This window comes from Prunus mume, linkage group LG2 (assembly GCF_029339155.1).
Source record: "Prunus mume cultivar Tortuosa linkage group LG2, ASM2933915v1, whole genome shotgun sequence".
Lineage (NCBI taxonomy): Eukaryota > Viridiplantae > Streptophyta > Magnoliopsida > Rosales > Rosaceae > Prunus > Prunus mume.
In genome coordinates this window covers 20,239,629-20,262,081 of record NC_142699.1, presented here as the reverse complement: position 1 = coordinate 20,262,081, position 22,453 = coordinate 20,239,629, and the positions used below count along the sequence as shown (strand labels likewise).

The window sequence follows — 22,453 nt, the reverse complement described above, 5'->3', positions numbered from 1 at the left end:
GGATTGGGCATGATCAAAATCTTTAGGCCAGTTTGGCATTGCTGTGAAAATAATCGCTGTCGATTTTGTGAGAGAAATCAGTGAAAGAAAGCAGTTTGACGCTTGGTAAAATTTTTGTTAAAAGTGTTGTTGGTATTGATTTTACGCAAAATCAGAAAATGATTGCTGCATAATCATTAAACCCAACACCTCTTTGAAACCGATTCCTGCATATTCGAAAATGAAAGCACCTCATTAGCTGCTTTCCCTTATAGCTTTCTCTCACAAAGAATTTTAATAATAAGTGATTTTTTCGCATTTACCAAACAGTTGGGCTTCTCAAAATTTTTTAAAAATCACTTATCACCCCAAATAAGCAATGCCAAACGCACTTAGAAGCACATATTCCCCCAGGCGATTGGGTTTTGGACATAAGGGTCTTAAGCAGCCCAAGCGAGATTTACTATATCCATGTGAATTATGTCCTCTATCTCTATGAATGAATTATTCAATTATTGTTCACTAATAAATAATAGTGGAATCACTGGAGCAGAGTCTGCGATTATTTCTAGTATGGAATGAGTCAATCATCCACTTTGGTATCTTATTGAACAAAAATGGTGATATTGTTCTGCTTTGTTACTTGTTACTTTTCATTTTTATTTTGTGATTTGATATAGGGTACCGGATAAATCTTGATTTGAATCACTGCCTTTTCTTTGACTTTTGACTGCTCGCCCACTGCAGGGGCAGAAAACTCATCGCTGTCTTAGCTGTGCTACGGAGGCCTGGGAAGTCGGAATACCGAAACGGCCGGGAGAGGAAAGGTTCCTTTTTTAGGGTACTCGAACAGATCTAGTGGATTCCCTGCTCCGGCCATGGAATAGATGAAATAAATCAAAAATGGATTTTTGTTCAAGAATGAAATCTTATTGAATCTGTCCATATCCCCGGACAAAGGTGGAAACTACCAAGCTGGAGTACGGTAGGGGCAGAGGGAATTTCCGTGGACACCAGATGAATCAATAATTTATCAGAATTTTTATAATCAATCTACTTCTGGATCGACCCGTGCGATAGAACCCATATGAAGTTTTACCATGAGCAGATAAAGCAGCTGATTCAGAGTACAGGCTGCAATAAAGGCTCGGTGTCATTATGTTAATAAAAAATGGCCCGGTGGTAATCTCATACCTACTAATTGGTGTACTTGGGATGCATTTCCTCTAGCTCCCGAAAAGGACATCATATGGATTGGATTAAAAGGGTTCCTCTGTTAAGCCCTGCTCAATGAACCTACAAAACCCTCAAACTGTATCTGATTAAATCCAGGTATTGTAGATATTGCCTCATTTCCACCCCCAAGCATTTTTTTTAATTTCCCGTTTAAAGACAAAAATCCCACTTAGGTTGTTAGAAGTAGTTCTGTTAAACATATACATATAGTATACCAACGGATTACCTTATTTCCTCTATGAGGGAGAAAGAAAATTAAGGAACCCGCGAATATTGGCAAAACTACAACTAGTGTTGACCAAGGAAAATAATTCATGGTAAAAACAAGATAAACTTGGACCAGAAAAACCCTTGCTCAAAATAAATACTTATTTCCATATATTTAAACATATCGCCGGCCGGCTATACTTCTTAAAAATATTCGAATATTAAAATAGTATATCCGCACGGCTATACTGCTAAAATATATTCCTATATTAAATCGTATAGCCGTGCGGCTATACCGCTCATAGTATAGCCACCCGGCTATACGCCTTAAATATATTCGAATATTTAAATGGTATAGACGCGCGGCTCTACTTCTTTAATAGTTCCGTATATTTAAATAGCCGCTCGGCTATACGTTTTAAATATTTCAGTGTATAGTATAGCCGACCGGCTATATTTCTAAAAATATTCGAATATTCAAATAGTATAGCCGCGCGGAGATACTTTTGAAATATAGCCGACGGTACATTACTCAATCTTACAACTGATAAGGAGTGGAAAGCATTTGAAGTTTGCTCCTCACTCGTGCACAGAGCGTCCTCCTACACCACACTGCCATCGATGTCAAGTAATACAAGGTCAAGAGAATCAACGAGCCTAAAGACACCAGACTCGAACTCCTCATAAATACGTTCAAGACCTGGAGTGACCTGATTTCCACCGCAAGATTTGAGTATAGATGAAAAGGCAGAGATACTGTTTCTTGATCAAGGGTATGTATTATCACATTGTAATTCTACTTGTAATGCTGTGTGTTGGATTGAGAATTTTATGAGGGTCTAATGGGTTCAGTTATTGTTTTGCTAGTATTACAACTGCAGCTGTACTTGCAGTTCTGTATGCTGTTGCCAGCACTTTCCAACCGCTGCCTCAAGACGTTTATCGCTATGGTACTGATTTTTCCAACTCCTTTTTTACTTTATAGTAAGACAACAAAGACACAAACACACGCACACAGAGAGAGGTGAGAAAGGGTTCACGTTATCCCTTTTTCTTGTAGTTGTCTCAATGAGATAACACTTGTTGTAGCTTATATATGGACTGCGATTGATGCACAATACTGAATTAGGGATATTTGAATTTGGCTACGTAGGTCATTGTAACTACATGCTTTGTCATTAAGTAGAGACAGACTTTACCATATAGCAGTTGCAACATTTATATTTGGAAGCTCATCATTGCCACTTTCAGTCTACAGAAGGGGTGGCTTTTGTGGGCAGGGATTGGTCTTGCTGGTGCAATAGCTGCCATCACAGTGACAGAGGCTGCCGCGTCCTTGTTCAGGGGGGAGAGCCCAGAGAGAGAGGTTTGAATTGATTCGTACCCTATGATTTCTCTCTCGTTATAAAGTGCAGCAGACACAAATTCTATGATTTTTCAGGATCAATTCCACCATGTAAGGAATCATATATGTGATTTTTATTAATTTTTACTTGGTTTCAGAAGGACGCTCTAGTAAGCTTGCTTCCACTGATTGGATCTTCAAGTGTCAGGTACTTTACAAGGTCTTTTCATTTTTGTGCATGTTCTGGGAATTATAGTATTCATAGGCTTAGGTGTTGAAACTTTTCAGCACTAGGACTTGAGGATTCAGCAAGTTGATTCAGCTGTTGTTAATCTTCATTGCAGCACTGCTTGCTTGTTGGGCATCACTGGAGTTTTGGCTCCAATTCTTGAGGAAACTGTATTTCGGGGTTTTATTATGGTCTCCATGATTAAGTGGTATTTTTCCATGTTTTCCCTTTTATAGTTGCATAATATGCCTACAATGATTGATTATTTCTCTCTACATTGCTCTTAACATGTATGGTAGCTCCCCTAAACTTCCCTACAATTATTTCGGAAGTTTTCTCAAAAATTTCTGTCCATAGATTTTGTTATCAATTTTCAGAAGTTTAAACTAATAGTGTGTTGGAAAGTAGAGGCTGGATTAACTAGTAATATGCCATCCAGGCGATATTGTTTGGTTCACTTCTAAAATTGCTTTGCTTAATTAATTAGCCAGATTCACAAAATTTTACAAACAAGAGTGAAGCCTGAAGAAGTATACAGGCTGAGAAATAAATGGTAGAAGAAACTGCTTTTGTGGCACTTATGTAGTGAAAATTGCAGAATCATCCAAATATTTGATATAAGGTTTTGAGTTGGCTAAGGATGGGATTAAAATTCGTTGGTTTTAGCTAGTTTTAGTATAGTTAGTTATGTTATTGGTGTCAACTGTTCATTCCTGGGTATCTATCCCTTACAAGTTCTTTTTGTAGGGTACCTACACCAGTTGCTATTGGAATAAGTGCAGCTGTATTTGCACTTGCACATCTCACTCCGGGAGAGTTTCCCCAGCTGTTTGTGCTAGGTAACATGGTTACTTAAAAAAATTTAAAAACAAAAGTCTACATCACCTTCAACATACATTAATGTGGTTTAGATATCCCCGAGAACAATTTATCTCATGTGCTGTATGATCTATGTAGGCTCTACTCTGGATTGTCATATGCTCAAACTAGCAACGTTTTAACCCCCATCACAATACGTACTCTCTGGAACTCAGGAGTGATATTGCTTCTGACCTTCCTTCAGGTAAACATGATGATTTCCGAGTATTGAAGTTATGACCCTGTATAATCTTTCTCAACAATGATTTGTTTTCAATGTGGATTACTAAAAACAATCATGCTTGTTGTTTGTGTGACAGCTACAAGGGTACGATATCAAGGAATTGCTGCAGACAACCTGATAGGAGTTGGAGTTTCTTTTTCATTGATGATACAGTGCATTTTCTAAGGGGTCCATAGAAGTTACAAGCGTCTGTAAGGCCTGCAAGGGTTACTTAAAAGTCGCCAAAGTTTAGAATATTTTTTTCCTCTGGTTTTTTGTTTCTTGGTGGTAGTTGGTTACCCATATCACACAGTCATGAGTTTGTATTAGAGACCTTGAACCTACTTTCGTCTCTAACAATGGAGACACAGAACGGTGCAAACAAATGGGTGGGTGGGTCATTGATTTGTATATTGTGAATTGAAGACGATAGTGAAGGGTTCAATATCATCCTTTTTTTTTTTTTTTTTTGTTTTGGTTGCATTCTTGTACTCTAGACAATATAATACTAAACTTATGAACATTAGGGTTAGAACGGCTGAAAAGCATAAGCAGCCGAGTATCTTTTAATTAGCCTATGAGTGGTTGACTAAATTTCAACGAAGTACTACAAATTAAATAGAAATTGCAGAGGCCTGGTTTCATATACACGTTTGAAATAAAGAACAAAACAGTATATATAATTAATTCGTGTGAAGTAAAATAACTCTAAAGAAATTCTGCAACTATGACATTAATTTAAACGTCCATTTTGTTTTTTTTAATATAAGCGACGGTCTAAACTACATAACCAAAATGACATGGGAGTTCAAACTTGAAACTTCTGATATGCAAGTTAAGGCCATTCAGTTTAAAAATGACCTTAATTCACATAGTAAGTGGACATTGTAATTATTAGATGAATAATAATTTATTATGAAGATTAGGCAGCCGAGTAATTGGTTTGAAGAGAGTGTGGTTGGTAAAATTCATGATCCTTTGGTCCTTGGAGTTGGCCCTTTTGCAATTTACATGGCAGAGAGAGTTATGAGTGAAATTGAAAAGGGGGGTGGGTTAATAATGTTTACATAGAAAGAGGTGAATTATGTATAGTATAGAATATAGATGCTTGGGGTTGAAGAGTTTGACCCTTTTTTTTATAAAACTTTGGTTGCACGCTTGGGGAAGCAAATTCTAGGTCAATCAACAGACAAAAAGGGTTCCAACCGAGGGTTAGGTTTTGGGAGTTTCACTGACTTTTTAGTCCCAAAGTTTACCATTTGACTCTCAGTGAACCCTCCAACCATTAGAATACCGACCCCTGGACATTGTTAGCAAAATCTCAAGTATAATAATAGTATGACAATTTGGACTTGAAGCTAATTATATCACATAAATAATTATGAAGAAGGTACTAATTTTATTGTTCTTGAAACCTATTAATTTGGTTTTGGTTTACCAAAGGCAATGAATTGAGGAATCCCACGCCCACACTTGGTTTTCCAAAGTCTACAAAATCAGAGAAATTTTAACTTACTTGCACATCTTAAATGACCAAAACACCCCATTAAATGAATAGTTTACAGTAAACAAAAGTAGGGTTAAGTGTCAAATTCACTAGTACCATGACTTATTTCCTTTTTCCCTTTCTTAATTATATAGTTTTAGTGAAAGCTAAACAAACAAACTTTTAACTTTACAAAGCAAAACAATAAAGCAGAGACTCAAAACCTCCACAAACACCAGCACCGCACAGAAAATTAGAAAGGAAAAAAACTGAGAGGAACACGGGCGCACAGTTGTATAAACACCAGTAAATCATTGAGGAGTAGCTTTTCCTACTTCAGCCTGAAACTATTATAATTAATTTGCAAGTGAACACTGATTAATTAATTAATGTTTGAGAGAGTGTTATAACTTTTAAGCCTCTGACTGAAAGATACATGTGTCTGTGAAGTGTAACTTCTATTCAGAGCAAGTGGTCCATTAGCTAGATTTGGAGGGGATTTAACTTTAACCATATTGATTAGCCTGCAGATTATGAGTGATTATGACACTAAAATAATTACAACTGTTCAACCTGACAAAGTCAGTGGAATAGAAGCTCTGGGAATGGAATAGAAACGGGATTTTCGGATTCTGAGAACCTAATATCACTTATAATAATAATAATTATAAATTATAATAATGTGATCCTAATAAGTCCTCTCATAGAAACCCAATTCTAAAAATATATATTTTCGAGAGCCTTTGGTGTTGGAAGTTGGTTCAGGTCCACGTTTCCAAAAACCAATTCAAACAACCTCATATTTAAATAAATACTAGTACTTAGCTTGGAAACTTTGATTTGTCTTCATTTGCAATAGATTCGATTATAAATATATAATGTTTGAGAGAAATAATGAATCAAAAATGTGTTCATAATCCCTATACTATAAGCTGGTGACATATACAGGGGGTGGTTCCTTGAGATTCCACAACTTGGATTAATAAAACAAACCCTAATTTGGGTTCATTTAAGGGTCTTCTCTTGCGGAAAATCTATTTTCTTTTTCTTGACTTGAGCTTTAATTTTCTTGGTAGTTGTGATCTTAATTTGATGGGCTTTGATTTTAAGAGCTTCTTTGTATTAATATCTATGTGAGTGTGTGCGAAGAAGTACACAAGTAGCCAACGCGATCCTCGCAAAACACACACTCATTTTAAGTCACCAGAAAAGGTGGCTGATCCTTCGGAGGCAGACCCCTCCTCAGGAAGCATATATTTGGCCTACAAATTAAGTCCAACCTCACCGCCAACTTAATTGGTTGCTTTCACTCCACCTCTTCACTTCTGTGCCTTCTTCTTCTCTGTCTTCTCTGTCTTCTCTCTCTCTCTCTCTCTCTCTCTCTCTCTCTTTGTGTGTTTATGTGTGTTCATGTTTTCTAGCTATATCTAGGGTTTGCTTGTTACTACAGTTTCAGGCTTTTCTTTCAGGTGTTATATGTATAAAAGAGCACTGTAATTAATATTAACATTAATTTATCTTTGCTGGGTACACCTCTTACTAAAAGCGATTAAAGTTTCGTCTATATCTAGTAACTTTAAATAGTTTGGAGAAAGAGAGAAGAATACTAGTACGTTTAAGGTATGGATGAGAGAAGTGATATGAATATTATTGGAGGAGATAAAATGGATGAAGTGATGCTTCCGGGGTTTCGTTTTCATCCGACTGATGAGGAGCTTGTTGGGTTTTATCTCAAGAGGAAGATTCAGCAGCGCCCTCTCTCCATTGAGCTCATCAAGCAACTAGACATCTATAAATTTGATCCCTGGGATCTTCCAAGTAATTTTTTTTAAATATAAATCTTGTTCATGCATGAGTACTAAAAAAGTTCAACTTCTAATCTATTTGGCAGCTTTTTCTCTCTTATATATGCGTTGTGTAATACCTCAGATTTAGGTTAGGGTTTCATTTCATTTCTTTGTTTAGAATATCTAGGATTTTTGTTTTCAAGCTTTTACAAGTTAAATACCCATCTTCCTACCTAACCTAGCTTAATTTTGAACAGCTTTGATTAGCTTTCAAAGTTTTAATTAAATTCTTTGTTTGATATATATGTAGAGTTGGCAGCTTCTGGGGAGAAGGAGTGGTATTTCTACTGCCCAAGGGACAGAAAATACAGAAACAGCACAAGGCCGAATCGGGTAACTGGAGCCGGGTTCTGGAAAGCCACGGGAACCGACCGGCCCATATACTCATCCGAAGGTGCATGTAGCTCCAAGTGCATTGGGTTGAAGAAATCACTTGTTTTCTACAAAGGCAGAGCTGCCAAAGGGGTCAAAACCGACTGGATGATGCATGAGTTTCGCTTACCGTCTCTCACCGACTCACTCCCACCAAAGAGATCATCATCATTCATGGACAAAACCATTCCTGCAAATGTATGTAAAGAAAATTTATCTTTGTATATATCGCGAGTTTAGTTTGACAGTCAGATAACAATTCACATCACAGATTGCTTGATAAGAGAGCATTTTTTAACTCAATATTTAATATTTATATAATGTATTATTGTTGACTAATAAAACTATATAATACTATTTGTTGCAGGACTCATGGGCAATATGCAGGATATTCAAGAAAACAAATTCAAGTCATGCTCATCAAAGAGCCCTTTCTCATCACTCTTGGGTGTCTGTCTTGCCTGAAACAAACACATATGATGATCATATGCTAGGCTCCAAAGCTGCACACAGTGCTACTCATCATCATCACCAACATGAGTTTAGTTCAGAGAGAATGCCATTGACATCAAAAACCAATTCAACCACCAACTTCTGTGGTAACAACAACAATGACATACAAATCTCATCCACCACAAGTTCTATGTCCCCTTTAGATATTTACACTAACTCCTCCTACAAACCCGTGAACCCATTGATGATGGGTTGCAACATCAAACTACCCTATCAGTACTTTCCCATTTCCAATTCCAATGGAGACTACTTTTCTAGCACCCCTAGCTTCACATTTTCATCATCACCCCTAGAAACTCCATCAGGACCGGTGGCTAAATGCACCGTGGATGTGTCGTCATTGTTGTTGAACATGTCGTCTTCGATGCTTGGAGATTATAATGGTAGCAACAGCATCAACAAGGCTTCTGCAGAGAGCACTAATTTCGAATTTAGTACCAACACTGGATCACAGGATCAATGTAACGGCGGCTTCTCATCCATGACATTGCCACATCATCATGAGGTCATGCAGGGCAATAATAACATGGGCAATGGTCATGACACTGTTGTTGGGTTGATCAAGAACAATATTTCAAATGTGAACTCTGACGTGACAGAAGACGCAGATGATCAACGATGGGAGACGAGTGTGAGATCCAATACTGGGGTTCCCTTGATGATGAGCAATAGTTTTCCTTTGCCTTTGAATATAGGAGGAGGAGGAGGAGGAGGAGATGCATGGAAGTCGAGTTTGACGTGGGAGTCTTCACCATGTCCAAGTGAAATGTCCACAACCAGATGCTATACTTGAAATTACTTACATAAGAAACATTTTGTCAGTATCTCAAAAACCATTTGTTTCTTAATTAGCTTAACTTTTAGTTAGCTAGCTAGCTATGTAGCTCTATAGTCTATAGCTCAGTTAATTAAGTTTCATCTCTAGTGGGATTCTTTTTGCTCTACTTAATTAAACTCCAAAGTGTGTATGATTAATTGAGGAAATAGAGTATTGAGTATTTGGCATGTTAATTTGAGGTCCTTTCGTGCAAAATTGCAGATCATCAATGCTCACTCATAGACACATGCACAATGCACATGCATGATGCACGCATTCACAAACGTGCTTGTAACGAGAAAATTTCAAATTGATAAACTAATTAATTATGTATGTATTCAGACTCGAGAGACCTAAAAACAATTCATCGACATGTTTTTTCTTTCCTTTGTATCCAAAAAGGAAAAGCGGATAAATTGGTTATATACCAAAGCTTCCATTGGATATGCTTCATGCTTCTAGCATGCTAGGATTAGAAAGGAATTATCAAAATTTAAAGACATAAGGGCGATGACATATTAAACTCACACGCACTATATGCATGCTAGGACACGAAACCGGGTCCTTTTGCTTATCAAAATAATTAACAACAAAGGTTTGGGGTCTTTTCTTTTTATTTTCATGGTTATTTCTTTTGGGGAGAAAATAAATAAACTTGTACTTGTACTCTACTGGAGCTGGGCTCATGTCCAAAATTATTCATCGAAGTCGTCAGAGAATATGGACAAGGAGATGTGATGCTAAGATTGGCCCAATGGAATGGCGTTTCGGTGTAAAATGGGTTTGATAAGTTGTTTAAGCCCAAAAAGTGTAAAGGCCTAAGACATATAAAATCAAATGAACATAAAGATGATGAAGCAAATCCACGGAGCATGCATGAGATTCTTGTTCATATCTTTCTAATCCATTGACAAAATTAACAGCATTGGCCTACTGAATTAAGCGAAAGATATTAGATTGCTTCCATATGACATGATGCATGCCAATGCAATAAGACTGATTCATTGGTAGATATCTGATTTATTAGTGAATGAAAAACAGATCAAGTGGCTGTAAACTTACTGAGTCATATTCCCAGGTCATGCCATCAGTTTAGCCGAGTCGAGGATAATATGTAGTAACAAGACTTTCCGGTAGTTGAAAATTACGCGAAGGCTAGGAAATTGCTTCTATGTAGACAGAATTCAGTTGGCTCACACTTTTAATAAGATCCAACTCCATATAAACTTCTCAGCACACTGCACATGTATGCACCAATTCAGAGAGAGAGAGAGAGAGAGAGAGAGGAATGGAGCACAAGCAATCTGAGGTTGTGCTCTTTGGGACATGGTCTAGTTCTTTCAGTGGTAGAGTCAAGATAGCCCTGAAACTTAAGGGCATCCAGTATGAGTATGTTGAGGAAGATTTAGTAAACAAGAGCCAAATGCTGCTCAGCTACAATCCTGTCCACAAACAGGTACCTGTTCTTGTTCACAGAGGCAAGCCGATTGCTGAATCACGCGTCATCCTCGAATACATTGATGAGAACTGGAGCAAAACCCCCAATCTGCTGCCCAAAGATCCATATGAAAGAGCCAAAATTCGCTTTTGGGCAAAATATTATGATGAGAAGGCAAGCAAGCAAGCTATTTTTTCTTGTCATAGTCGTACTTTAGTTGCTAACCACTAACAAAACAATCCTATTTCATTTTTATCAGATCATACCAGGAATATACAGTATTATAAGGTCCAAGGGAAAAGATAGAGAGAAGGCCATCGAAGACTTGAGCGAATTGGTTAAGGTCTTTGAAGAAGGGATGAAGAGGGATTTTGAAGAGGATCCCCCCTTCTTCATTGATGGTTCCTTGAGCTTTCTGGGTATTGTGGTGAGCTCATATGCTTGCACCTATGAGGCTTTTCATGAGGCTGTCACTACCGTTCTTATACCCGAAAAGAACCCTGCATTCTTTTCATGGGTGCATGATCTCAAAGGCCATCCTCTGATAAAGGAGACTCTCCCACCTCATGACAAACTGGTCGCCAGGCTGAAGCATCTTCAAGCTTGATCTTTTAGTCCTCACAGGCATAAGAGAAAAGGCTTGATCTTTTAGTGATACGAATAAATTGACAGACTTTAAGATTTCTCTCTTTTTTTTCCTATTGGAATTTGAATAATTGCGATCTGAGGTTACACTCATCTACAGTTGCTGTATTGATAATAGTTAAACTTGGCTGTGTTATTCTGAATCTACCTTAGATGACCTGGTAATACGTACGTTGCATTTTCATCCTCTACACATTAGAGCACTCAAACTAAAGAAAGTTCCAGTCTTGTAATGAAAAACAATAAACTACATGAAAGGTTTGGAAAAGATCCACACATAACTGGAGTCATAAATAAAGCTACTAAACTGACATTACACAAACAATTGGAAAATGTATATGTTACCACTGAAATACAAAACAGGGAAAATCCATGGTAAGAGTGGATTTCTGAACAAAATTAAGTACTTAACATCATAATTAAACCATCCACAACAAAATGTAAAAAGCACAAACTGGAACAACTCAAATTACTTCCCATAGCCCAACACAAGCCAAAATCACTCTAGTAGCTACGTAACACTCACTCGATTTTGAAATCTAGCTCTTTGAGGCTTGCTTTTCCTTTGCCTTCTGAATCTTCAACACCTTTTTCACAATCTTTTGTTCTTCAATCAAAAAGGCCCTGATGATCCTGTAAACCAACAGAAAATGAGTTGTCTAAACCCAATCCATGCAACATAACATTAGAATTGGAAAAGAAAAGGTCAAACTGGAATCCATATACAAACCTTTCCTTGACTGCAGCTCCAGACAATACGCCACCATAAGCACGGTTAACAGTCCTCCGATTCCTAGATAATCTAGACCTCTTATATTCAGCAGGTCTCAAGTGAGGGATCTACAAGCAAAGACAACAATGTATCACCCCCGAGAATGCGCTCACAAGCAATCATTACCCACATATGGTGCTCTACGCAGAAATTGATTGCAACTAAGAACTCAAATGAATAAGTTAAGTGGAATTTGAACCATTACATCCACACACAGAGACACACTACTGAACTGGCATGGTAGTACTTTAACAAATCAAATGAATCCGGATAGTGCAAATTAAAAGAGTTAAATTGTAACCATTTTCAGATGCAAACCCACGAAACTACAATGGAGATGAAACTAGAATATAAGAACTATGAAGGCAACACAAACTGTAAAAACAACACAACATTTTCAACAGAAATAAGACGTACCCCTTGAATCCTCTTGCCAGTGACAGGACACTTGGGTCCACTTGCCCTCTTCTTAGTGGTCTGGTACACTAGCTTCCCTCCTAAACATCCATCAGAAACAGCACAAACAATTGAATTAACACAAATAAAGCAGAACCCACAAATCAAAACACCATCTTCATCCACCATTCATTTGCAGTTACACACAAATATGAGCCAGAAATGAAGCAAACAACATTTAGGGCTTACAAGTTACAAGCAAAAATATTTAAATTTACCGGGGGTTTTGACGATCCTGTGTTGGTTGGATTTGGTGGCATAGCTGTGCCGGGTACGATATGTGAGACGCTGCACCATTTTTGCTCGATTTTCAGCTATCACTCAGTCTAGGGTTTTGTCGAAGAGGAGGCTTTATATGAATCGTTATTAACTTACTGCTTAAGATCGGAGGGCCCTTATTAGATCTTTGCTAAACTGTCTCTGATATGATGGACGATCCAGATTTTAATTTCCACCAATACGAGGCTGTCGAAGTGGGGCAAGCGGCTTGTGTGATTGTACCGATTTACGACGTCGTTTCTACGTACTTTGAGTTAAAGGGAATATCAGGCCCACTACTATGAGTTATTGGGCTGGGAAAGGCCCACTAAAATGATGCGGACGAATTAAGTTGCATCAATGATTATTTTCAGTCCCCATTTAAATTTAAATTTTATAAAACAGTGGTTGAATAAATAAATAAATAAAATGACATAAAAATGTAACCTTTTGCGGCTTTTTCTTAGAAAGCAACAAAAAACGTAGACCGACTTTGTGTTTCCCCTCTTAGCTTGAGCAATAAGCATGCACATTTATTCTTTCCGTATTAAACTAAATCTCTTGTTTAAAAGCATGTATGAAATGAAAGCTGAGTGATGATCGAATAACACAACAAAAACAAAAAAAGTCATTCACCAAATCCTTCCAACCACACCCCCCCCACCCCAAATGTCATCACCGCTCACCACTCACCTCCTACCACGGCATCTTAGATTTTTCTGATTGACTTTGCACCATTCATCATGTGCATCACGCTACTAAGACGGCAAAATAGTTCTACTAAATGAATTTTACTAGCAATACCTGAAAAAAGGGAGTGAATGCAACACGATAACTTTCTAAGAGATATCAGCATTAGTATTGGTCTAGTTTTTTTATTTTCTTTTTTGTTGTTGTCGTCGATGTCTGCCCATCTCGTCTTACCTATAACGACATGCTAATTATTTGATAATGACACCCACAGCCGGCCAAAACCATCCATTGAGTGAGGGGAAAAGGCTAGAGTCATCAACGTGTATTATACGGTAATTGAATTCAAAACAAGAATGATAATTTTGCAAGTCTACTAATCTAGTTTAATTAGCGGCGATATTTGCTAAACAAATCGTTTTCGCTTTCCATTCGTTGGCTTCTTATTTGAAATCTTAAATATACATTTTATGACAAGTCTAGGGTCACATTCTCCTTCATCCTGCCCCCTCATAGTTATGAAAGCAGGCTAAAGACATGCCACCAATCCGCAAATTTTAAATTCATGACGCCCAATTGTTGACTCATTTGTTATCCAAAATTAGAAAATTTGTTGACTCATTTTTAAGTATAAGTTTAAATATTATATTACAAAAAATAAAATGAAAAAAGACTTCACCATATTATAATATATAATGGCCGGCTGATATATTGAGCATGCAATTGCTTCAATGGGTTTACTATTTTTGTCTATTCATGAAGCCCACTCATAAGACTACTGATAATGTAATTAAACAAATCCCCAATGGGTCCAACCTAATTAAAAAGGACTTTGACTTGCAGATAAGGTCTCACGTTCGAAGAATCATGACATCTTAGTTGTATGTGTGTGAAAAAACTCCCGTCCATGTAATATGAACTATCGCTTGTTCTAAAAACAAAAATATGATACAAAAAATACATTTAAGAATTTTAACATAAATTCCCAATAAAATGGTAATCTAACATTTTGCAATTACATTTTTATGATAAAATGGGATGGTGTGTTTTGGCAAAGAGAGGATGAGTTTTTTAAGTAAGAATGGCTTCATAATGCACTACTTACAATTGAACTGTCAAATCAATTGTTTATATTTGTCTCCCATTTTTATTTCAACGTTTTTTTTTTTTTTTGGTTTGTAAAATATATTAAAAGTGGACCAATTTCTCTTTGCATTGCCCTAAACTGAAACTAGTTTTTTCTTATCGTTTGGCACACAAAAAAAACTGAAACGAATTTAATTATGAATTAAAAATCTAGGTATAAACTGAAACTGATTCAATTTGAAATTAAAACCTAGACCGGAGTCATTATATATACAAATAATATGAAGGTGATTAATGACTTTACAATTTAGTTGTCAAAAATATAATTTCATGGACATCAGTTACATTCGTAGGTTTATACCCTAAACCCTAAATATATATATATATATATATATTTCTTAATCACATATATTTGGAAATTTTTTAATAATGATTACGTGTGTAATTTATTTATTTTTTTGACAAAACAATATTTTAACTTGTTTTTTAAAAATATTTTTTTTGGGTAAAATTTATAAAAAATATTTTAATGTAAAGAGAACTAGATCATATATAAAGAGAATAGTTTTACTCAGCACTATACTAAGAGCATCTCCAACCGATATGTCAAACGTGCCACATAGATATTTAACAGTTAAAAATGACATCTCACATCACTCCAACCGATATGTCAAAGCTGATGTGGAATGAAGGCTGGAGGTTGAGATGTTATTTTTGACATCCCAAAAGCAAGATGTTAAATGAATATTTTATTATTTTTTCTTTTCTTTTCTTTTTAATTAAAAATGAATCAATACTAAAATATAATAATTTAATTTGACATATTGGGTGGAGTGTAGAGCTGTGTAAGATGTCAAAATGCCACATCAGCCATCAAATTTAAATTTGATGTTTGATATTTGACACCTCCCTTGGAGATACTCTAAGTGCAGCTCCAATCGATATGTTAAAAGTGCCACATAAACATTTAACGGCTAGAAATAACATCTCACATCACTCCAAAGGATGTGTCAAAGCTGATATAGAATAAAAGCTGAAGGTTGAGATGTTATTTTTGACATCTTAAAAGCAAGATGTCAAATGAATATTTTATTATTTTTTCTTTTATTTTCTTTTTAATTAAAAATAAATCAACACTAAAATGTAATAAAATAATAATTTAATTTGACATATCTGGTGAAGTGTAAAGTTGTGTAAGATGTCGAATTGCCACATCAACCATCAAATTTAAATTCAATGTTTGATATTTGATATCTCCCTTGGAGATGCTCTAATTACCATTAAATGTGTATAATTTAATCTATATGCTATAAGAACCTCAAAAATTCAACCTACCAAACCGCAATTAGTTAAGAGTAATGCTACACTTACCACATTTTTATCCCATATTTTTATACCATATGATGTGGCATGTCCATTTTATATGCCACATCAATTAAATCAATGAGGTGTATTTTAATTAAGGCAATTAGAAAAATAAATACTGGAATAAATCATAAAATATTAAATAATTTTAATTGATGTGGCTATCCACCTCAACTGCCACATAAGATGGTATAAAAATATGGTATACAAATGTGGTAAGAGTAGCATTATTCATTAATTAATGATAGCAAATACATTGTCTTGATCAACCGGCATAACCCAACTGTAAATTTGATTTGCTTTAACACACACACACAAACAAACCGTCCCCCCCTTCCTCCTATAAAGCTAGTAGGCTATAGCATTTCCCTTCACCCAAACCCAAAGGTGGACCGTTTAGTAGACCTCAAGTCTTACTTTGACTCTCCTACCCCCTTCACTAGGGAAACGTGTTGGTCTCCCCAGCCCAACCTTCACAAAACACTCAAATGGAAACTCCTTTAACTGTTGCTGCCGCTGCTTTCAGAAATCAAACCGACCCAACAAAATAACTTCCATTCCATCTGAATTTATTATACCAATTTATTATTAGTATTTATTAGTATCTATCATAATTATTCCACGTATCTTTCTCTCTTTCACTGCACAATTGACAAACAATAGAATTCAGCTCAATCTCCTCCAACAATCTCGCATATATTTGTCTCCCCCAAGGAATGTTGTCTTTCGAGTGTTCACTCCCTCCTCAAGTTTCGCTGTCTGCAAGTGGAGACTCCACTATCCCCGAATGAATTCCGATCCATGGAGAAAAATTCCAAGCGTCCTCCTTCTCCCCTGACTTTGCTTACAACTGCCAAAAATTAAGAAAAAACCCCCGAGGTTGATTGAAATGATGGTTACCAACAAATTCCTCGTGCTCAAAACCCAATTCGACTTTATTGCACAACGTCTCCTAAGCAAGTCCTTGTACGGAAACATGGTTGGGGTCGTTGGTTCTATGTGGGTCTTGTGTTGCAGCTACTTGTTCTTTCTTTTTGGGTTCATAAGCAGATATATACTCAGGTATGTTAAAGTCTGTGATTTCTCCAATGGATTCTTCAAGTTTTTCATTGTTTTTAGGTAGCTAATGGTTGGTTTCTTTCTTTTGCAGATTTCAGGCAGATGAACAGAGAAATGAAAACCGTGTTCCTTGTTTGCAACGGGATGATCAAGTGGGTTCAAAGGGGTCCTCGATTTCAGACATTGATGTATTTGGAGAAGAAGAGGAGTGTTTTCTGTATTCTGATAGCAGAAGTGAAGATAAAAACAGAGTAGAAGAAGAAGAAACGGAGAATATTGGTTTTGTGAAGACAGTTTCGGCCGCAAGCACCGATCTTTACGAGTTCAGGTCCGGCAAAGATATCAATTGCTACATGGAAGAACCAAAATCCACGAGCTTTGTTGTCCAAGAATTTTATGTGGGATGGAGTAATTCAAATGTATATGATACTCAAATTCTTGATAAAGGAGCAGAGGCTGCTGAAGAAGAAAAATCAGAGGCAAAAACAGAGAATTTTGATGATCAAATAACAACAAAAGCTGTTGAAGTTCAAGAAGAAACAGAGGATGTTGATGATCAAGAAGAAACAGAGGATGTTGATGATCAAGAAGAAACAGAGGCTGTTGATGATCAAGAAGAAACAGAGGATGTTCATGATCAAGAAAAAACAGAGGAAAAAACAGAGACTATTGCTAATATGGAAAAAACAGAGGACTCTGCTAGTTCTGTTTGCGTCGGAGAGGTTTTAGAGAAAACTGTAACTGGTCATGATTCTTCTGAGATAGTAGAGCACAGTTTTGATAGTTTTAGTTTTGGGAAGTTTTTCGTTGCTGAGAGTGACCTTTCCAGGACGGTTGAGTATCCAGAAAATACAAGTTTTGGGAAGCATGAGCCATCAGATGATTTGGGTTCAATTACTTATGAGTTTCTGGTGGGCAGAAATGTGAGCGAGGGATTGCAACCTCAAAGCCTTGTGGTCATTAAGGAAGGTAGTCAGAACGTAAAAATGATTATGGAAGATTTCCAATTGCATGATTTCAGTATCCCATATGGGAAAAGAGTTGTTTTTTCAGATCAACAACAGGATAGTTCTGAATCTTCTGATGATGAATATATTGAATTATCAGAACCCCAAATCCAAAGTTCTAGTGTCTTGGAAGAGGAAGTTGAGGACCAACACGAAGATAAGGATAAATTATTCCAAAATGAGGAGACAAAACCCAGAAATTGTACAGAACAATCTGCAGAAGAAATTGGCTCGCGGGAGGGAAAATCCGGATCGAATTCGAAAGACGAAAATGAGGATGAGTTGCCATGGGAGCATGAGGATATAATTGAACAGCTGAAAATGGAAATGAGAAATGTGAGAAACAGGGGGCTTCCCACAATTTTAGAAGAAGAAACTGAGTGCACAAATATGGTGGAGAATCTAAATCTAAAGCCGCTGAAGATTGATGAAAAGTTTGAATACAAAGATCAAATGGCGGAGCTTCAGAAGGTTTACAAGAGCTACGCAGAGAGAATGCGAAAGCTGGACATCTTGAACAACCAGACCATGCATGCAATCGGTAAGTTCAACACAAAACCTCCCTCTGTTTTAATTTTGTTGTTCTGCATATTGAAACTGCAAATGGCACATATCAAATATCAATTTTCATGTCGGATAATATATTTTGACCAAAAGTTGGTCTTCTGTCCAAAAGATTAATGAGTTTCTTCATCTGCAAAGGGCAATAGGTAGGGTAACAATTTCTGTATTTAATTTTTCTTTAAAAGCTTCCAAAGTTAATGCTGTGAAGCAGCTTTTCTCTTTTTCTCATTTGTATAAAAAGCATTATCAATGGCTGGATATTATTTTCTTGTCCCATCCTTTAAGATTTTTTTCCAATTTTTTTTCCCACGAAAAGATTCGTTTCAAGACTTTAGAATATGCTGGGCCTCCACTAATATTATTTCCTTTTTTTTGTTCCCATCATTTTCCACTAATAATGGGAATATAACACAACAAACGGCAAGTAGTATAATAAATTTATGATATTCATTTTCAAAATCACCAACACAATTAAAGCTTCACCCCAAATATTGGGCATAACTTTGACCCCGTTGGTGACGGGTCTATCCTCATCTAACATCATCTAACGAGGATGTTACTATGACGGTATCTCAAATCTATTATGCATTGTCATGTCGGAAAATTAAAATACATAACAATAGATGATTGACTTGAGATAACACCACGATAGTATTTCCGATATATGTAAGTTTTTCTCTTACCAAAGATGATAAAAAAAACTTAAAATATAGACTTATCACATTTATTTATAATTAATTAATTTTTGGTCTTTGTGTTTATAATCTCCAATCATTTGCTTTGTGATCATATGCAGGTTTTCTCCGACTGAAAGACAAAGTTTCTAAGTCAATAACGATCCAAAAATCTTCATCAATGCCAATTGTTAAGTCTCTTCTGTCACAGAACATGTGGAGATGCAAAACACAAAGACAACCCACAGCTCATGACCGAATTCCAAAATTTGTTGGGGACTTGCATAAGGACTTGGAATTGGTGTATGTTGGGCAGGTTTGCCTGTCTTGGGAAATCCTTCATTGGCAGTACGGAAAAGCCCAAGAATTGCATGCTCAAAGATATAATCACCAGTACAATCTAGTTGCCACTGAGTTTCAGCTGTTTCAAGTGCTCCTGCAAAGATTCGTAGAGGATGATCCATTTCAAGGCCCTAGGGTCCAGCATTATGTCAAGAACCGATGTGTTCTTCGCAGCCTTCTTCAAGTTCCATCCATAAGAGGTAAAACCTAGGGTGTTACATCATTAGGGCAATATTCATTTTTTATAAGTCTGAGAGTTTGATAATGTTATGTTGTCAAACTTTTAAACAAAACCGGACATGTCAGATTGTAGACATCTTTGTATGTTAACAGCGTTTTAGATTATCTAACATTTTGATATGTTAATTGCATTGCAGATGATAGAATGCATGATAAGAAGCATGGGGTAAGAGGGGAGGACGATTCAATAATTTTAAGTGGAATGCTGGTGAACATCATTGAAGAATCAATGCGTATATTTTGGAAATTTCTTTGTAAGGATGAAAGGAATGCGATTCTAAAGGGTCTTCAAGAAACTCAAGTTGACCACAAGGATCTAGAGCTTCTCATGGACATTCGGAAAGATCTTCAAAAGGTTAGTTTATTACAAATCATGATTGAGTATGATTTCTTTTGGATATAATTTGATAACCAACTTACCATTTTTGTGTCATATTTGCAGAAGGAGAAAAAGCTTAAGGACATACTGAGAAGTGGGCATTGCGTGGTAAAGAAGTTTCAAAAGCAGCGAGAAGAGCGGCTTGAGCAAACTTTGTTGATTGCTTCAAGTTGAATTGAGGTTGATTTCAAGAGTGCTAAACATGTCAAAATTAAAAACAGAACAGTTGGTATGGTGCCACGAAAAGCTAGACAAGATCACTTTTGTTCACAGGAAGGTTCACATGGAACCCTCATTTTTGCTTTTTCCATATTGACTTGACTATTGTACCATGTTAACACGTTTTTGACATAATTGTAACAACAAAATAGACAAAATAGCATTAATGGGTTAGGCTTGGTGGAAAGATTGTATAGTTATCGCACCGTCACATAATTACCCAATAAAAAATTATTATAAGGGAGCAATAAAACTTTTTTTTATGTTACTTGTGGGACCTTTCTTAGTAGGATGGCTAGCTGATAATATACTAAACTCACACATATAACACAAATGCTAGAACTCGAATTCAGGACTTTACTTGAAAGAACAATTACTCCAAACCACTATACTAGTAAGTCATTGAATCAAAATTAAAATGTTCTTCTTAAAATAGATACATTTTGTTGCTAATTATGGCACCCTTCTAGTGGTAGGTTTTCCTCCACATGCAATGTTGGCCTTTCCATTTGTTATCTTAAAGATTTGGGGCCAGAAAAATGAACTGCTCGCATTGTCCTGAAGAAGCCCAAACGGCCAACCCAAAGATGTGGCTCAAAAAACCCATTACTACTAATCACCCATAACCTCGAAAGGAAATCAAGACATGTCACAACTTTAGTTCGTGTAAAGATATTTTAAGCTCGAATCTTTTCTTCACATATAAAAACGAAAAAGAAATTCTTGGACATACATTGCTGCTTGATGACATAGTTTACATAAGATAAGAGAGATGCCAAGGCACTTGGCCATGTTGCCTAACAATAATTCATGCTGCAACAAATTCGTTCAAATCTTAAAATATAAAATCTAAGAAATCTAAGCTGTAATAAAGTAATGACAAAAGAATAAAGAACAAGTTGATCTTGACGCGTTTGCATCACAAGGGCGGTGGATCAAATTGAATACAAACCAATTGATTAAAGTAAGATTGGTTTAGTGGTGTTCCCAATTATCTTTTCAGAATCAGAGTTGTGTGTTGTTGATCATCATCATCTCCATTTACATTTCATCGTCATCAGCAGCAGCAAACCAAAGCAAAGAAAAAAGAGACAGACAAATGTTTGCCGCTCAAATCAACCAACCAAATAAGGAAACCTGGCCCTCGTTCTGGCTTCTGGGCACTGCCTGCCATCACCTAAAAATAAAAAAGCGTTTCTGTTTTTTAATTAATTATTTTGGTTTAAGCCAACCCCGCTACGCTTGCCTTAAAAGTCCCGGCAATCAAATATAGCATTCTTAATTAGACAATTGCATGCACAAACAACATGACAACACATCTTTCATGCGTGTTACTTCTGGGTTCTAAATCAAAATCCATGATTAGTCATTTTGCTCGCCTGAGGATGAATTTCATGCGGACGTGAATTAGGCCAGTTAAGTTAAAATTATAAACTCGGTCTTTAGGATTTAAGTTTGAATTCTCATCTCTCGTATAGTCGATTAAATTTAAACTATCGTTTGTATTTAAAAAACTTGGTCTTGGATGATGTATGTAAATTGACTGAAATATGAGTCAATACAGAGAAGATGAACTTGTATTAATTTTGCTCTCCTCTGCATGACACCATTTAAGCACAGACACTTGAGTGCTGATAAAAAAAAGTATTGGTGATGTCAGGACTCGGAAGCATTGATATTAAAGAGGCCAAAAGAAAAGTTTGATGGACAATATAAATTCTGTTTGGATTAGGATTTAAGTGATGCCAAAGGAAATATTACAAATGCTGGTCCCGATTCTATCTTGATTTTAAAGATCAGTCACGGGAAGATATCACTCTCACTTTAATAGGGGGGGTGACTCAGTTCTAGATCTGGTTGTGAGTTACTTTGGCTTAATTACCACTAGAAGTTTACCTAATTAATGCCGTAATGAAACTAGTTAAATATGTATTTGGGTTAATTAAGTGGAGGTTTGCCCCAGTCAAGGTGGTACCAAAACCCATCACTGCTCTGTGTCTCTGCCATTATCTCTCCACCAAGACGAAAGCCCAAAGACTATTTCTTGGGTAAAAAGAATTGAATAATACTTCAGCACAAGTAGAAGTAACCTTTAAATGAATAAGGACAAGATAGCAGACGACTTATATTTAACCAATTCAATCCCA

General features: G+C 36.4%; 5 protein-coding genes across 6 annotated transcripts; 4 read left to right on the top strand and 1 right to left on the bottom strand.

The window, feature by feature from the left end:
• Nucleotides 1–2,043: 2,043 nt before the first annotated feature.
• LOC103321687 (uncharacterized) lies at nucleotides 2,044–4,216 on the top strand. The gene is made up of 8 exons (XM_089044441.1): nucleotides 2,044–2,060; nucleotides 2,290–2,373; nucleotides 2,647–2,788; nucleotides 2,926–2,975; nucleotides 3,112–3,204; nucleotides 3,744–3,835; nucleotides 3,908–4,059; nucleotides 4,175–4,216. The coding sequence occupies exons 1-8, from the start codon at nucleotides 2,044–2,046 to the stop codon at nucleotides 4,214–4,216; spliced, it is 672 nt and encodes a 223-aa protein (XP_088900567.1).
• Nucleotides 4,217–7,185: 2,969 nt separating this feature from the next.
• Nucleotides 7,186–9,088, top strand: LOC103321686 (uncharacterized). 2 transcript variants are annotated; one of them, XM_089046444.1, is made up of 4 exons: nucleotides 7,186–7,381; nucleotides 7,661–7,980; nucleotides 8,150–8,284; nucleotides 8,336–9,088. In XM_089046444.1, exons 1-4 carry the CDS (start codon nucleotides 7,186–7,188, stop codon nucleotides 9,086–9,088), a joined length of 1,404 nt encoding a protein of 467 aa, XP_088902570.1. The 2 variants fall into 2 exon arrangements, with proteins under 2 accessions (XP_088902570.1, XP_008221733.2); XM_008223511.2 differs by having other exon boundaries at nucleotides 8,150–9,088.
• Nucleotides 9,089–10,385: 1,297 nt separating this feature from the next.
• On the top strand, nucleotides 10,386–11,340 carry LOC103321685 (glutathione S-transferase U10-like). The gene is made up of 2 exons (XM_008223510.3): nucleotides 10,386–10,724; nucleotides 10,810–11,340. The coding sequence occupies exons 1-2, from the start codon at nucleotides 10,401–10,403 to the stop codon at nucleotides 11,155–11,157; spliced, it is 672 nt and encodes a 223-aa protein (XP_008221732.1). The 5' UTR covers nucleotides 10,386–10,400; the 3' UTR covers nucleotides 11,158–11,340.
• A 137-nt stretch (nucleotides 11,341–11,477) lies between these two features.
• On the bottom strand, nucleotides 11,478–12,799 carry LOC103321582 (large ribosomal subunit protein eL34). The gene is made up of 4 exons (XM_008223398.2): nucleotides 12,642–12,799; nucleotides 12,385–12,464; nucleotides 11,926–12,035; nucleotides 11,478–11,828 (listed from the first exon to the last, which is right to left on the bottom strand). Exons 1-4 carry the CDS (start codon nucleotides 12,718–12,720, stop codon nucleotides 11,735–11,737), a joined length of 363 nt encoding a protein of 120 aa, XP_008221620.1. The 5' UTR covers nucleotides 12,721–12,799; the 3' UTR covers nucleotides 11,478–11,734.
• A 3,751-nt stretch (nucleotides 12,800–16,550) lies between these two features.
• On the top strand, nucleotides 16,551–20,574 carry LOC103321580 (uncharacterized). The gene is made up of 5 exons (XM_008223397.3): nucleotides 16,551–16,884; nucleotides 16,973–18,429; nucleotides 19,249–19,668; nucleotides 19,846–20,063; nucleotides 20,151–20,574. Exons 1-5 carry the CDS (start codon nucleotides 16,712–16,714, stop codon nucleotides 20,259–20,261), a joined length of 2,379 nt encoding a protein of 792 aa, XP_008221619.2. The 5' UTR covers nucleotides 16,551–16,711; the 3' UTR covers nucleotides 20,262–20,574.
• The last annotated feature ends 1,879 nt before the right edge of the window (nucleotides 20,575–22,453 follow it).

Excerpts from the sequence above, each read along its gene's own strand:
- LOC103321687 (XM_089044441.1), top strand. Across the intron at positions 3,836-3,907 it reads TCCCCAGCTGTTTGTGCTAG|ATATCCCCGAGAACAATTTA; the intron begins GTAACATGGTTA and ends AATGTGGTTTAG. Across the intron at positions 4,060-4,174 it reads TGCTTCTGACCTTCCTTCAG|CTACAAGGGTACGATATCAA; the intron begins GTAAACATGATG and ends TTTGTGTGACAG.
- LOC103321686 (XM_008223511.2), top strand. The coding sequence starts at position 7,186 with ATGGATGAGAGAAGTGATATGAATATTATTGGAGGAGATAAAATGGAT. Across the intron at positions 7,382-7,660 it reads TGATCCCTGGGATCTTCCAA|AGTTGGCAGCTTCTGGGGAG; the intron begins GTAATTTTTTTT and ends ATATATATGTAG. Across the intron at positions 7,981-8,149 it reads ACAAAACCATTCCTGCAAAT|GACTCATGGGCAATATGCAG; the intron begins GTATGTAAAGAA and ends TATTTGTTGCAG.
- LOC103321685 (XM_008223510.3), top strand. The coding sequence starts at position 10,401 with ATGGAGCACAAGCAATCTGAGGTTGTGCTCTTTGGGACATGGTCTAGT. Across the intron at positions 10,725-10,809 it reads CAAAATATTATGATGAGAAG|ATCATACCAGGAATATACAG; the intron begins GCAAGCAAGCAA and ends CATTTTTATCAG.
- LOC103321582 (XM_008223398.2), bottom strand. The coding sequence starts at position 12,720 with ATGGTGCAGCGTCTCACATATCGTACCCGGCACAGCTATGCCACCAAA. Across the intron at positions 12,036-12,384 it reads CTGGCAAGAGGATTCAAGGG|ATCCCTCACTTGAGACCTGC; the intron begins GTACGTCTTATT and ends CTTTGCTTGTAG. Across the intron at positions 11,829-11,925 it reads GGAGCTGCAGTCAAGGAAAG|GATCATCAGGGCCTTTTTGA; the intron begins GTTTGTATATGG and ends GTTGGTTTACAG.
- LOC103321580 (XM_008223397.3), top strand. The coding sequence starts at position 16,712 with ATGATGGTTACCAACAAATTCCTCGTGCTCAAAACCCAATTCGACTTT. Across the intron at positions 18,430-19,248 it reads CCAGACCATGCATGCAATCG|GTTTTCTCCGACTGAAAGAC; the intron begins GTAAGTTCAACA and ends GATCATATGCAG. Across the intron at positions 19,669-19,845 it reads TCAAGTTCCATCCATAAGAG|ATGATAGAATGCATGATAAG; the intron begins GTAAAACCTAGG and ends ATTGCATTGCAG.